Source organism: Zingiber officinale, chromosome 7B, assembly GCF_018446385.1.
Source record: "Zingiber officinale cultivar Zhangliang chromosome 7B, Zo_v1.1, whole genome shotgun sequence".
Lineage (NCBI taxonomy): Eukaryota > Viridiplantae > Streptophyta > Magnoliopsida > Zingiberales > Zingiberaceae > Zingiber > Zingiber officinale.
In genome coordinates this window covers 35,968,831-35,985,664 of record NC_055999.1, presented here as the reverse complement: position 1 = coordinate 35,985,664, position 16,834 = coordinate 35,968,831, and the positions used below count along the sequence as shown (strand labels likewise).

At 37.5% G+C, this 16,834-nt stretch overlaps 1 protein-coding gene and 1 long non-coding RNA gene across 2 annotated transcripts; both read left to right on the top strand.

Annotated features, from left to right (window-relative positions):
* The first annotated feature begins 10,281 nt into the window (after positions 1-10,281).
* LOC122003683 lies at positions 10,282-10,754 on the top strand. The gene is made up of 3 exons (XR_006118029.1): positions 10,282-10,343; positions 10,429-10,530; positions 10,608-10,754. It is a non-coding gene; the product is annotated as an uncharacterized LOC122003683 (long non-coding RNA).
* An 80-nt stretch (positions 10,755-10,834) lies between these two features.
* LOC122004299 (serine carboxypeptidase-like 19) lies at positions 10,835-11,944 on the top strand. The gene is made up of 4 exons (XM_042559209.1): positions 10,835-10,978; positions 11,491-11,613; positions 11,687-11,789; positions 11,863-11,944. Exons 1-4 carry the CDS (start codon positions 10,835-10,837, stop codon positions 11,916-11,918), a joined length of 426 nt encoding a protein of 141 aa, XP_042415143.1. The 3' UTR covers positions 11,919-11,944.
* The last annotated feature ends 4,890 nt before the right edge of the window (positions 11,945-16,834 follow it).

The window sequence follows — 16,834 nt, the reverse complement described above, 5'->3', positions numbered from 1 at the left end:
CAGGATGATTATCGATCACAATCAGGGTTCGTGTTTTGCATAAATGGTAGTGCTGTGAGCTGGAAGAGTTCGAAGCAGGACACAGTAGCTGATTCTACGACAGAGGCTGAGTATATTGCTGCATCAGAGGCAGCAAAGGAGGAAGTTTGGATTCGCAAGTTCGTCACTGAACTTGGGGTGGTTCCTAGCATTGCTGACCCTATTGAGCTCTATTGTGACAACAATGGAGCTATAGCACAGGCGAAGGAACCTCGCTCACACCAGCGGACCAAACACATACTATGGTGCTTCCATCTCATTTGAGAGATTATCGAGAGAGGATATGTGAAGATTTGTAGAGTACCCACAGAGGCTAACATCGCAGATCCCTTGACCAAGACTAGGTCATTGGGGCTTAGAGCCTACACTGATTGGCACTAGTGCTAGTGGGAGATTGTTAGCCAGAGCCCTAGAGCCAATCATTTGATGATTGTATTTTGGACTTGTTGTATCATATTCTATATAAATAAAGACATTTGGTTTTTGGTTATTATACTTACTTGTATTGGTGCCAAATAAACTAAGTATAATAACGTCCTTGAGTAGAAGGTCTTTACCTATATCAATCGATTGGTTGAATCGATAGTGAGATGATATAGGGAACACTACTCTTAATCATTCCTAGTCGAGTATTAACATTTAGGGACAATGTTAATGCAATAAGACTAGCATGTAGGTCAACTCGATGACTCGATCTCACAAGTCATGGATATGGAGATATCAAGTTGACACATGGGTATGCATTGGAGAATGTATACTGAATGACCCGCCATGAGAAAGTATCATGGATCATTATATGAGTGTCATATACTTTCTCATGTGGCTATTAGTATGACTACTAGTCCTTAGACCTGAAGTCACCATGGTTCCCTACATAAGGAGTTATGTACTTTGGTTTCGTCAAACGTCACCCGTAACTAGGTGGACTATAAAGGCAATTACTGGGTATATAACAAATTATGCGGAGGGATGTGAGTGATGTAGATGAGATCTATCCCTCCTATATGACGGGAGAGACATCGATATTCTTGATAGAGTGAGACCACGAAGTGCATGGCCATGCCCAAATGAGTCAATATAAGATATTGAGCTCATTTGATTTAGTGAGTCTACTTGGAGTTCAAGATTTAGATTGATCAAAGGATGACACGGTCTATGCCTCACATTGATCAATCTAGATGTCTAGGATAGAAGGACACTTGTCATATATTGTGAGAAGTCACAATTAGTAGTCACAAGGTGATGTTGGATCTCAACATTCTTGTAACTTGGGTAGTAATAATGTATTGCTAGATACCGCTCATTACTTATGCTTCTAAATGAGTTTAGGGGCATTGCCAACGTTACAAGAACCTATTGGGTCACACACAAAGAACAAGTGGATGGAGATTAGGTTCATATGATGAACCAAGAGGATTAGATTCATGTAATGAATCAAATTGGATTAAGAGTAATCCTAATTGGGCTAATTGAGTTGGACTCAAGTTGATTCATGTGTTCAATGAGTCTAATTTATATTATGACTTATTGAATCAATTTAATTAAATGAATTAGATTCATTATATTAAATTGGCTTGAATTAAATGGCTGGATTAGATCAACCATGAGAGAGATTAAGTCAATTTTGACTTGACTTGAGAGGAAGAGGAAGAGTCAAGTTTGACTTGACTTTATGCCATATCATTTGTGACTTGCCATTAGGAGAACTAATGATGATGTGCCACATCATCACATGTGCCACCTCATGGAGGTTACAACTATTCTCTTTAATGGCCTTCACATTAATTGTGATTAATGTGAAGGGGGTTACACCTCTTGTATTGGCCGGCCAATTGATGAAAAGAAGGTTTTTTTTCATTTTGGTGAATAACTCTCATTCAAGTGATCTTCCTACTCCCAAGCTCTCTTCTTGCTCCTTTCTCTACTGTTGCCGTGGGTTTCAAGCAAGGAAGAAGAAAGGTGAGTGAATCTAATCCAAGAAGAAAGGTTAGTGAAAGTCACATAGAGTTTTAGAGGAGTGTGTTCTCTTCTTTTCCTTTCTTCATCTTCCAATCCTATCCGAGAGCATCAAGAAGTGCTAGCACACTTGTGGTGTTCTCTTCTCCATCCTTGAGTGTTAGAGAACACTTCTTATTCGTGTGGATACTACTAGAGGTGTGTACGTTTGAACACACTCGAGATCTGGCGCACCTTGGACGAGTGGGATTCGCAAAAAAGGCACGCAACAAGGGTAACCTTCTAAACATGTAAATCTAAGTGTAGATCTAGTTTGTAAACTCGTACATGTAAAATTTTGTTCTATACTCTTCTCACGCATCCGTTGGTTAGGGAGTTTCGGGGTTTCCGCGATGCGAAAAAGCGGTTTTCGCGGCCCGAAAAACCCAACAGAGTCCACTTGCCAGATGTTAGGTATACTTGACCCATCTGGACTTCTTGCATGATTCCACGATCTGCTGAGACTTCCCTTACCTCGAATCAAATCCAGCTAACCTACTATAGCTTTCTGAGTTGAGCATTCTGTATACTAGATTAATTCATTAGATAATAATAAGACTTAACTTGAACCTTTGATAACATCAAAACATAGGTTTGATTATGGCGCTCCCTACACTAACACTAACAAATGATATCAGAGTAAGACCGCTCTTCATTGGACTAATCGCTTGAAATAGCAAAGAGCTAGAGGAAGAAGAAGTTATTTTCTTAAAGCCCATCAATATCAACAAGTCATTGGATTAATCTTCAAAGGTGCTTAAATGTGCAAATGGATCCCTGAGATAGATTCAGATTTGACATCTAAGTGCCTACATCGCTCAGAATGAGAAGTTTTGATTTTCGAAAATTAAGGATGGAGAACTTCTTGATGATGTATATAGAGCAATTGTTTGCTCTAATGGAGGTATTTGAAGCTCAACGGATAGTAAAGGAAAGTCCTTAAGAAAAAGAAATAGACTAAGGATTAAGTTAAAAAATCCAAGGCTTTTGATAAGGTAACTAGATTACTAGTTAATATTTACCTAATAATATTTTATATAAGATAGGTGAATATAAAGATGCCAAGGAGTTATAGAGTAAATTGGCCAAGCTCCATGAAAATCTACTCTCAATGCAAAGTAATGAAAAAGGCAAAGAGGGAAACTCTTTATTTCAAGTACATGAGGATTCAGAGGTTGAGAGACATTCAACATTTGAGGAGGAAACTGAAGAAGCATCTACCTCAAGGATTGAGGGGAGAGCTCATGATGTGTGTAGATTATATATATTTTTAGGCATTGTTTGACACATATCAACTTGCATTTCATAAGTATAATTTATGTTTATTACACCCTATTTTACTATATAGTCATAATTCTACTTATTTTTTTTTTTGGAGATCTACTATTTGTTTGTTTTTATTGACCTGGCGCAAATTAGAGTGAAAATAGAGCAAAGACGCACAATGAAGTAAACATAGAGAAAATCAACAACCTGGCGATGCCCCAGAGGCATGATCGTGTGCCATCCTAGAGCCACCCTCAAGGGTCCATATGGGCATGTTGTGCCTTGAGGCATGGCCATGCCCCGCTCCAGCCAAGACCCATGGCCTGGCCGTGCCCTGAGGCATGACTGTGCCTCTCTTCTCGGCATTTCTCATGGTTCAACCATGCCATGAGATACAACCATGCCTCATCTTCCAGAGAAGCCCATGGGCAAGCTATGCCCTGAGGCATGACCGTGCCTACCCTGGGTTGTATCACAAACGCCACAGCTATGCCTTGAGGGACGACCGTGTGGCGGAGAAAATAAGGGGGTCGTTCCCCTTACTATTAAAGGGGATTTTCTTCCCTTTTCATTTATCTTTGGTTTAGGGCTCTGCCTCTCTTCTTAGGGAAGAGTTTTCCCCTCTAGAGGAAACCCTAGAGGCTTCATCTTCACCGATCCTCTCGATCCGCCCGCCCTCTTCTAGAGTAAGGAAACACTTTGAAGACATCGACAACACATCACAAAGCATCTCTTCTCCTTTATTATCTGATTTTGGTTGCAAGGATGCTTTATTTTGTGTCTTTGGTTTGTCCTTCCTTTGGTTTAGAGTAGATTTCCAAATTCTAGGAGTAGAGAGTAATTATGATGTGATGTATAAACTATATATTTACTTATTTTTTTGTTCAATAAAGTGTTAATGACATGCTCTATGTGTGTTATTCTTTATAAGTGTTTGATGAAATGTGTGAATGTTGTAAATATATAAATGTGATTGATTAGTCACTATGTAGAGGAGGTACATTGGATTGTATAACCGAGGAGCTCAGTGATAGAGGGTATCCCATTAACTAGACTTTTCAGAGTATTACCTTGAATTGGGGGCTAATCCTCCGGAAGGAATTAGCTAACTAAGAGCTTAATAGGTTTACACTAATTTAACGTTAGGAAGTGACATATGTAATATAACGATTGTATGACTGGGGAGCCCTCGAATATCCCTTTAACTAGACTTTTTAAGTTATCTCTTCTACTTAGTAACATTGAATGAGAATGGTGTAAACACTCTAGTGTAGCCTTTAATCCTCGTTAGTAAGTAATTGAGATAACTCTGACGATTATATGACCGGGGCCCCTTAGTGACAGAGGGTATCCCTTTAACCGGACTTTCTAGAATTACTTCTTTACTAAATGATGTTAGAATTATTATAGCTTACCAGTGATTAGGTTAGAATCCCTACATGATTATAAACATGGAGCATAAGAAAGTGAACATGTACTAGGGACATTAACTAGCATCATAGTAAAACCGAAACCATATAATCATTCCCTCAACCAACTCTCCTCCTCCTCCTCCTCCTCCTCTCTCTCTCTCTCTCTCTCTCCCCTCAAGCTCACTCTCCTTCTCTCCCTCTCTTTCTCTTGCATTCGTGACTAACTCAACCTCCGATCATCTAGATAATTCATTGTGCGAAATCAACTAGCACTTAATCAACAGTCCTTGTGGTTCAATATCTTTTTATTACTGATGACATGACTATGCATTTGCGGATTTGTAACAGCTCATTGACACCGAAATGAGAAGAAGTCTCAACTTTTGGAGCCAATGAAGATAAGGAGTGTTCTACCTCTACAATTTAAGGAACCATAAATTGTGAAGGTATACCGATTTCAACTAACCAAAATAAAAATCATATAATATCCTTTGAGTGTAGGGATAATAAACACTATAAGAGAAAGTGTCCAAAATTAGTCAAGAAGAAGATTAAAGTGAGATCTAAGATGAAGGAGAGGCCAAGAGAAGGTAGCTCCTTGATACGAAAGGGTAAAGAACACATTATATGCTTCTTATGCAATCATAAGAGACATTATCAAAATCAATATCCAAGGAGGAAGCTTCAAAGTAAGTGTTTCAAAGCATCAAGTGCATGACTACGCCGTTAGTAATAAAAATGTCAGTCCTACAGGGACTGTTGATTAAATACTAGTTGACTTTGCATAGTGAATTCTCTAGATAAATGAAAGGTTGGATGGAAAAGAGAGAGTGAGAGAAAGATTAAGGAGAAGGAGAGAGAGAGAGAGAGAAGGAATAAGAGATGATCTTGAAAGGGGATGGATGATAGATGCTAAGATTTCAGTTTCGTTACAATGCTAGTTAATGTCTCTATGCATTGTTTATCTGCCTAACTCCATGCTTACACTCGTATAGGGATTCTAACTAAAGTCTAGCACAACTCTCATGTAGGTTGCACCGGAGAGTCTATTGAAGTTCTAACACCATTAAGTAGAGAGGTAACCTAGGAAGTTTGGTTAAGTAGGAATCTCTATCACTAGGACCCCCAAGTCATACATTCTTAGATTACACAGTCACTTCCTAACGGTAGAACTAGAGTAACCACTTCAATTAGAATTTCCTCACAAGGATTAGTCTCTATGTTAAGATCTTTGATTTTAGAAAGTGGGTAAGTATCGATGCCCTCTATCATTAAGGGCATAATATGTCTGGTTAAATGGGTATCTTCTATTAGTAAGGATCTCCCGGTTATCCAGTCTAGTAGCAACCTTAACATAGAGACAAACCACTCATGTCTACATGTGTACATCATTCACACATTTTGTCAAACATATAAAAGGCATAACACATAGAACAAGTAGTAAACACATCATTGTATAGGAAAATATCTAAATATATAGTTCATATATCACATAACACATCACAACTACTCCCTACATCCTAGATCTAGAAATCTACTCCATTGTAAAGGAAACACAACTAAGAGATAAGAAGTAAAAAAAATCTACAACTCAAAATGTAAAAAGAAGAGAAGAGAAGACTTATCCATGTAGCGCCAATCTTCTTGGATGTAATTCTAGCTCTAGAGGTGGATGGATTAGAAAAGATGGACGATCTCAGGTTCCCCCAATGGGGAGAACCCTTCCCCTAGGAATGGGGGTGAGCCCTAAGCAAAAGATAAGAGAAAAGGGGAGAAAACCCTTTATATATAGTATTAGGCACGGGCCTGTCATGGCTCGTGCGAAACCACACGACCATAGTCTGGTCTAGTGGCATGGCCGTGTGAAACCACACGACCATAGTCTAGTCCATTGGCATGACCGTGTGAAACCATATGGCCACAGTTTGGTCTGATGGCACAGCCATGTGGATTCACACGACCAAGTTCCGCTCTGACTCTAGAAAATCCACAAAGCTGTGTAGATCTAGAAGACCACAGTTTTCTTTACCTCTGGAAACCCACACAGCCGTGTGAATCCACACGGCCAGAGCTATCATCTTCTCTGCTTCAATGCACAACCATGTGGAATCCACATGACCGTGGTCATCTCCTCCTCTGGTAAGTGTCATGACCGTGTGGATTCCACACGACCAAGCCCCTTTGCCTTCATTTGTTCTCCAAATTGTCTATCAACGCTGTTTTCACTCTAAATAGCATTCTATCAATAAAAAAATACACAAAGAGCAGATCTCTAATAAAGAAGTGGAAATATGATATTATGATGAAATAGAGTGCAATAAACATAGATTATGCTCATGAAATACAAGTAGATGTACGTCAAAACACGCATAAAAGTGTATATAATTTACTCACATCCTATCCCAGACTTAAACCCTTCATGTCCTCAAGCAAAAATTGTATCTAAACTCACGTGGTTAAATAGTGCACCATAATCTCTAGCAAGTTAATCTAATCCTATCAAATAATTTTATTGATGAGCAAGATACAAAACTTGTTTGAGTATGACCTAAGTAATAATTCTCCGTACTCAGTGTAATAGTGGCATGAATTTTTCAAGTATCAATACCTAAGCCTAATCAATTCATTATAAAATTATGTTCCTTGTGCTTCTAACGATAGACACTTACCTGCCACATGCATGGTTCATATCTCTAAAACTACATAAGGTGTCAAAGGACTACTCAGAATCAAGAGAAACATAATATTTATTTCCCCATTAACCTAACTCGGTCTCAAAGGGGTAAATTATTAGTTTCTACTCACAATAATTATTTTTTATCCCTTATTCATATAATTTTTTTTTCTTTTTACTTTTTTTTGGTGCTTTAAGGGTGTATCACTGACACAAATGCAAATGTATAAATATAAATGTAGGGATTTTGATTTTTCAAAGTGAGTTTCCATGATCTGAGATCATCTAGTGACCAAAATGTAATTAAGAAGTCACCTTAAAAACATAAGTACTAGTCTAATTTTATAAATCATGACTATTTTCAGAGTTATCTACCATCAAAACTAGCCAAAGTGTAAAGAGATCCTAAAACTAGGCAATACTTAAACTCTTACAGTAAAAACATTGCTCATTTCATGCTAATATGGATAGAAAAAGATAGATCACTAAATATACTAGCACCATAAGTAACATATAATTCACATGAAATCTAGAATAAGCATGCTAGTATTTTTACATTAAGAAACAAGCAATCATGATGTGATGATGATGTGATGAATAATGTAATAAGAAAAATTTTATTATGTAAAAAGAAGTATGCAAAAACTAAACTACAACCCAACACATCCCCCCCATCTTAAACTTTTCATTATTCCAATGAAAACTAGAAATGAAATATAGAGGAGATTTTTGAAATTAGAGAAGTTACCAAGTGATGAGTTCCAAATGGTCGAGACATTGACACTATAACAAAATCGCTCATAGACATCGGTTTTCCACCGGTGTCTATTTGATTTTCGACCGATGTCTATGAAGCCGATGTTAAAAGTCTGTCATTTTAGACATCGGGTTAAAACCGGTGTAGTATCACTTAACGACACCGGTTTTCGAATCGGTTATTAACCGGTGTAGTATCACTTAACGACACCGTTTCATACACGGTGTAAACCCGATGTAATATTGTATGTTAATAACACCAGTTTTGGCAGCGGTAAATGACCGATGTAATATTACTTTATAACACCGGTTTTACATCGGTGGAAAACTGATGTAATATGTATTTTTTCTAACAGCACAGATTTGATTTTAAAACCGACAATAACAAAAAAAAATACACAAATATTCACAAATTGTACAAATATTCTTCATTCAATAATATCCATAAAATACACAAATATTCACAAATTATATAAATAATCTTCTTACAACAATATCCATAAAATACCCAAACATTCTTTTTACATCAAAAGCTAGCTAATAGATATCAAAATCAAGGTAGAACATTCTTTTAACACATCAAGGTAGAACCGCACTTCAAATGTAATCTAGCATGCATTCAGCCCACTCGAACCGCACTTCATCAATTTCAACTCTGGAGTACTTGAGATTTGTAAACTGTAAAAACACATAAATCCACCATATGTCAAATAACTAAAACAAATGCTGTGGAAGATAACGAATATAACATAGAATCTAAAACTTTCATATATGACACTTAGTATATGCTGCTTAGAATATAACATAGATAATTTGCTCCTTCTAATTCAAGTGTACAGATTGATAAGAACCGACAGCATCATACAACAAATTACTAGGCATGATAATGGTTGAACAAAGAAATATGACTACACAACAAATCCAGTGAAGGAAGCATAGAAGAACAAAGCTACCTCTGATGAAGAGATCTACTATTTATTGTACTACCTCTGATGTCATCTTGGTATCCTGAATATCCTGCACTAAGCCCCCTATTTTCTGTGATTTCTGCTACCAACCAGAAGAACTTCATTGTGATTTCTGTGATTTATTGTACTGTGATTTATTGTACTATTTATTGTACTACCTCTGATGCCATCTTGTTCCCTCTATTGACAAGACCATCAGTAGCAGTCTGCGAAGAACTTCATTGTAACAGGCTATCGCTTCTGCATAATTTCCCCGGTGTAATACAAGAGAACTATCAATTTCCAACTAGGGGCAAAGACAACAAACACTACAAGAAAAATGTCATTCAACAACACTCAAACGACAACGGTTTTATACCAAACCGTTGTCTTTTTATCTTTTAACAACGGTTTTAACAAAAACTGTTGTCTTTTAGTAATTTTTTTGGCCTATGACAACGGTTTTTAAAAACTGTTGTCAATTTATGTTTTTTTGAGGATACGACAACGGTTTTTAAAGGGAACGACAACAGTTGTTTAAAACTGTTGTCTATGTGCACTTTTTTGGGATTACGACAACAGTTTTTAAAAACCGTTGTCTATTAAGTGTTGTTGAATGCGATTATTTTTTCTTTCGCCACTTTTTCTCCTTCGTCATTTGTCTGTTTTACGCTTTGTTTTTTTCTGTCTCTTTCCCAAAACCCTACTCTTCGCAGCCTCCTCCTCACCGCCCTCTTCGTCGCCTCCCTCCTCACGACCCTCTTCACTGCCTTCTTCGCCGCCTCCCTCCTCACCGCCCTCTTCGCTGCCTCCCTCCTCACCACCCTCTTCGCTGCCTCCTTCCTCGCCGCCCTCTTCGTCGCCTCAACTTTCGGCCTCGCCACCTCCTCCTCGCGGCCTCTACTTTCAGCCATCTTCACCGCCTCCTCCTCGTCGCCTCGACTTTCAGCCAGTTCTAACACAAGAAGGAAGAAGAAGGAAGGAGGAGGAAGATGGAAATCCCTCTCCTGATTGTCTCACTGATCTTTCTCTGCTTCTTTTCCTCTGCTCTCTCATCTTCTGTGGTCACCTATTTACCTGGATTCCAAGGCCCCCTTCCCTACATGACCAAGGGAAGCTTGGTCTACGATCGGCGGCGGTGAATCATGTTTCGGCGTCTCCTGTTGCAGCATCCCCGCCGTGGCGTCGCCAATGGCTTCCTCGCTCTCACCGCCTTCACTCTCGGTTCCTCCGACGGCCCCTCCCTCCCCACAAGTAACCCTCCTTTCTTCCTTTTCCCTTCACCTCCTTTCTCAATATTTTCTCTTCTTTCTCACGCATGTGCTCCCCTTCGTAAAAGATGTCGCCATTTCGATATGCGATCCGTTTCGGCAATTTCTGTCTTCGACTTCGTCGATTTTCTCGCAAGATTTCACGCTTCCATTCTCAGTCTTTTCTCCAGGTTTAAACCTAACCTATCATCCTTAAAGTTTTCTTTCATCGATTTGGAGTTGCATAATCTTTTAATCTGATTCGTAGAGTTTTTTGCACGGCATTTTCCAACCGCGTGCCCTCTTCCACCTCCGGATTCAAGTAAGGACGTGGCATGCTGCAGTGGATGCCTCAAAAGGAACTCTATTGTCAAAGCGGCCGCGGCAGCTGGTCCTGCCGTGGTGAATATATGTCTTACTGAAGGTGAAAGGACTTTATTGTGTCTTCAGATTTCCTCAATATGTGGATTTTTTTTAGGTGTATTCGTTTGAACGATGAGCTTTTTCCAATACTTCTTTTCAGATGTATATGGTCCTATGCCTATAATGGGTATAGGTTCTGGCACTATCATTGATCCTGATGGGACGATCTTGACCTGTGCAGACTTTTCTAGTAGGCAAGTGATCTCAAAAGGCAAAGTGAGTATGCAAACCTACAACTTAGTTATTCATCTTGATGAAGAAATGCGCTTAGAACTGGATGAGGACTGAGAATTTGAATTTGCAAGTTATATCCAGTTGGACTTGGTTACAAATACTATCTGGGTGAAGTTACAAGCAATTAGATTTCATCATGTAGACTAATAAAGATTGTGACTCATGTCTTAGTCCACCTTTGTAGGGCGGAAATTGTAGAAGATTGCAAGATGCATATCGGTCTTTTTGAAGTTTCCTTGGTTAGCTTGCTGTCATACAAGTTTGAAAGATGTTCTCCTAACTCAGTCTGGTTCATATCTGACTATGCTAAGTTTGCTTGAGATGATGAGATGTAATAGTCCTGGACCATATCTTTAAGTTTCCTGGACCATATAAGGGAAGCTTGGTCTACCATCCTTATTCCTGGACCAAGGTAACTTCTTCTTCTTGATCAGTAATTGAGGAAGCAATATGATACATGCTTTTGTCCTGTCTGCGTGAAAACATTCGTGCAGGTAGCCAACATTATCTTTGTAGATTCCCCGTTGGGTTCTGGATTCTCATACTCAAGAAAATATGAAGGGTATGATGCCAACGATACTATTTGGTCCGAACAGGCTTCTAAGTTTCTTTTACAGGTGGGAAAGATCATATATATTCCTGATGTAATTACTGTAAGTGCCTTAAATATGTAATCTTTCACTTTTGCAGTGGCTTGTTGAGCACCCACAGTTCATCTCCAATCCCCTCTACATTGCTGGGGATTCATATGCTGGAAAAATTGTACCTATGGTGGCCAAAAGAATATTGGATGGTAACTCTACTTTTAATGTAAACTATTGATGAGGGTGTTAATTTACATGCCATTTTCATTTACTGTAATTCAGGTATTGATGAAGGGAAAGAACCATTACTTAACCTCCAGGTAAATTGCTTGAATTGATGGGCCACTGGCAATAAAGGGAAAGAATCTAATTTTGATCTTTAAATTATGTCATAGTTTATATGAAAGAAAAAGCCTTGGCTTTCAGGGTTACTTGATTGGCAATCCATCCACGGGTGGAAAAGTCGATACCAATTCTAAAATACCTTATGCTCACAGCATGGGAATCATATCAGATGACTTCTTTGGGGTAATCTTAGTAGATCAACTAGGACGAATTTCTCAAAATGATCTTTGGTATCACTTCACGAATTGTTATTTAGTTATTATTTTTTTCCAATTAATTATATTTTGTTCTTTAAGATCATATAATTTATGTGTGTTCACAGTTCACAAAAGCGGAGTACTCTCAAGAAGAAATTGATGAAGTGCGCTCTGAGATAGCAGAATGCATACAAGATCATATTTATGAATAGGTATATACATGAGTTCATCTTATTGCATTTGACAATAATAATATTCAGTTAAATTGAATACATGCTGCTTATACTTGATTGCACTTGATTTGGAGATATCTGTCTCTGAGTCCATTTACCAAATCCAATCGGCATGACTAAACTGCACACATGAGTTCACAAAACTGCACAGGACGTTACAGATGAGAAACGTAGCAGAAGAGCATATTAGATGGCGTTTAGGTGAAGATCATATTAATTTCTGGTTTGATACATGGTTAGATGCAGGTCCTTTGTTAAATCCCTCAGTCTCATCGTTAAATCTTGGGCTTTTATGTTCTTTACTAGTTCTATCTATGTGATTTCCATGATCTAATTAGCGGTATCCTCTATGATGTTGTCGAAAGTTTGGATTGCTCTTTTCTACTCTCTATTCCGTGTAAAAACTAAATAAACCATCTCTATGCTTTTGCATGATTGTCGGAGAATTTTATTCGAATATGAATTGGGGAATCCAAAGGTGAATTATGGCATTGTGAATGATATCAAGACGGTGAACTCGATAGGTATAGAAAATATTGATTACAAAAATCTGTCTCTTGATTTTGTCGAGTGGAGTAGCATCTGCTGCTAAAAGGATGAAGCCAATCTTATTAGCATATATCATATCTTTGTACAAGGATTCAGGGGTTTTAATTTGGTTTTTGTGCAAGTAACTAGTTTCTCAGCGAGAAGAGAATCGATGAAACGATGAAAACATGAAGATAGAAAGATCAAAAGTTTAGCCCATTAACAGTCTGAACTTACAGCAATTCCTATTGAACAAGTCCATAGATTCCGATACAATTTCAGCATTGTGGAACAATCTTCTTCGTCAAATTAGCAAGCTCTAGCAAAATCATAAAGTATAAACTTTACTGGATTCAGCAAATCATTGAGTTGCTTAGTCTGAGTCATTCCACCTTGTGGTAAATTTCTGTCTTTTTATGTCAATTTCGCTAGTTTTTTCGATCTCAAAACTTTTGAGATTCAACTTTTTGGGAGTTTCTCCCATTCGGCTGAAGAAGAGCAAGAATGCCATATGAACCGTTGATATATATAGTTGACCAAATGAATCAATTGATGGACATAACAGAAGTTTATGGTTTGGGGATATGAAGATATACAATTTACTTTACCGATGAATGTGTTACATTATCGACCAAATGCTTTTGGTAAATGTAAAGTTGATAGGTTTGGTTTACCATACTTAAGAGTTACTTGTAAAGCCATATAGCTGGTCTTTTAAGACATACTACTCTGAGTTTTTGTAAAACTGTAATAAGGTCAGGTGTGAAATTTCCAAGAGATCCATTTTTATGCCATTTACTCCTGGGAAATGAATTAACTTGCAATCATATGCTGCAATTTCTGTGAAAGGAGAAGAAAAGAGAAGCTAGGAGGGAGGAGAAACCAGAAAAGGCTACAGTTTAGAAGATGCACAGGCTGTTTAGAAGATGCACAGGTAGAGAAGACGTGCTCCAACAAAACATGATATTTTGGACTATATGTGTGATATATATAAACTTTTGGCTGTGTAAACTTTTGTGATGTTTGAATGTTGATGTTTGGTACTTTTGTGATGTTTGAATGTTGGAATATTTGCATTGTAAATATTGATTATGTAGGTTTTTTATCAATGAAATTTGCACTGGATGTTTTTTATAAACCATTGAGTAGGAAAAGATTAATAAGTTTTTTATTTATTGTCAAAATGTTGTATATTGTACCCAAAGACATCAGTTTAAATATGTCAAACTGTTGTCAATGGCGTTAAAAGACAATAGTGACAAACTGATGTTATTTAACATCGTTGCCTAAAAAGACAACGGTTTTTAACCGTTGTCAGACCGATGTCATTGGCTAAAAAGACAACGCTTTTTAGCCGTTGTCGTAGACAGTTCAAAACTGTTGTTGAAGAGCCTAGGCATACGCTCAAAGACAACGGTGAAAAACTGTTGTCTTTGTAGGAAAAGACAACAGTTTTTCACCGTTGTTAAAATGTTGTCTTTGCCTTCACAGACAACGGTTAAAAACTGTTGTCGTTTGCCACCCCTTTTAACAACACAGCCTTTAACAACAGTTAAAAATGGCCTACGACAACGGTGAAAAACCGTTGTTGTATGTCTTTTTTCTTGTAGTGAAAGAAGATGATAGACAAATTATATGACTTTCTTCCATTAAATGAGGCAATATGCAGTAACTCTCAAACTAGTAATTAAAAAGGCAGATATAATACTCTACCTGTTGCTTGTATATAATAGCCAAGTTGTTGAAGGGCGTAGATATCCCTGTTGTAACTGCTAAAGTTGCCTTATAGAATGATGCAGCAACACTCATCATGTTGCTGCATGAAGAGAAGTTTTATTAAGAAACAAAAATAAAGTATCCGCACAGTTGTCATCAAACATTTCTAAAGCTTACCAATCCATGTATATGTTGCCAAGGCTTGACAATGCTTGTGGATGGTTAGGTTGTAAAGCAAAGGATGACTTGGGAAAAATTATTAAAATGAAGTTATTCAACAAGGAAAAAAAACTTAAGAGAATAAAAATATCCAAATTAAAAAGTCACCCTATAATGTCCAGCATCTTTGAGAGCATTTCCCTTTTAATGTGCAAGAAAGTCGATCATTAATTAACCTGGCTCACCATCAAGAAGGATACCACATTTTGACATATTAGACCATTATCAACTTACCAGATTATTATAAGCTTCAATAAAGGTAGAATTATAGTTGATAGCTTGCTTGTAATGCAGAATTGCCATGTCAAGTTGACTTTGTTCATAATAGATGCCAACAAGGTTTCCGGCGTCCAGATATCCCCAATGCATAGTTGACATAATAAGCTCTCTTCAGAGCATATTTTGCAGCAAAATTATCCACAAAATCAAAAAGAGATTAACAGTCCAGTGAAAAAATTAGGACTTATTGGATCACGTAGCATATTTCAATTAACCTCTATAATTCCACCAGGGGAAGGCATTTATAGAAAGGCTTCATTTGCACAAAAGATAACTGTGACAGCAAAATTGTTGTATGGTCCAGGCAGGCTCAAATTGACAAATGATGAAGTTATGCTAGCTTATAAATTTAACTGCCACTTGGCCATGTTCTAGTTTATAAATTTAACTAGCACCTGGCAGATTAACATTGCCAAGTGCCAATAAGTAAAAGAATCGACACTGTCGAGATCATTTTATTTTTCTGTGCTGCAGTGCTATCGACACTTTTCCTAGAGTACCATGCCAGCACATGTAGTAACTGCTAATTGTTCAGGAACACCTAAGCATTGAGAAACATCCAAGAACACGGAAATGAAGAGTCATAGGAAAAAGGACAACGACAGTACAGAATGGAGGACGAGTGAGGATGGGAAAAGGTCCTCAACCAGAATGTATCAAATAAGGGGGAAGTCATTAATAGCAAACATATCCAGAAGGTATTCTGTGTGACGACCCCTTTCAAAACAACAATCAAGAATATTCTCATGCAGTGTTGGGATAAATGTTTATCGGATAATATTATTACCTTGATAACCACCATGACCTCAACATGAACCACTAAGGCCAGCTTTATCTGGGAAATTAGAAGTGAACTGAACTAGAGATAAAAAATGGTTTAAGTTCTCAGCATAATCACAAACATAACTTTTCCTCCTTGCAAGTGCCTTCACTTATCTAATAGATTAAACATTTTTCCCTCAACCAAAATTCAGTTAAAGAAAATAAGAATGACAGATTGGTAAAAAATTTCTCCAGCATAGGAGAGGGCTTTTACTTTGTCCTTCATAACAAGCAACTGAGATTTGTTTATGATGCCCCTGCCAAAAATACATAAGAAACCAATCTACTTATCCTGTCTGGTCTCCAAGAAACAGTCTATAAATTTTCCACTGCAAATAAACATTCCATAAGCAAATTAAGAGTAGCTAGGGAAAGAAATTATCTTATTTCATGTAACTAGAATAGTTTGGACTAACCATATGCCATCGCGTAAGTTGGGCGTGCCTGTATAGCATGCTGATAGCACAAAATAGCATCTTGAGGCATTCTCAATGACTGGAAAAGTAAATAAAAAGACCGTTAATGGCTATCTCCAACACCAGAATATAAGATTGTTTGACCAACTCCCAAGGACTTACCTTGTAAACTTAATCTTCTCATTCCAGACACTCAGAGATCAAAATATTCAAATTAGACATGAAAACAATCTCAATAAGTGCATTGCCAATAGTTCTTAAAATATTACCAAGGAGGAGAAAATAAGAAAAATATTCTTACGAAGTGTTCTTTTGTTTTAGCAAACTAACTTAGCGAAATGCAAGGAACAAAATGTTAAGTAAACAATGAATTGTGAGATAAATTCTTTCCTTAGAACAACATTAACGGCAATACACGAACTATTTTAGAAGACAACACTAGCATAGATAGTTCCACGGCTGCACCACATTGTTAGCAACACAAAATAATCAGATAAAG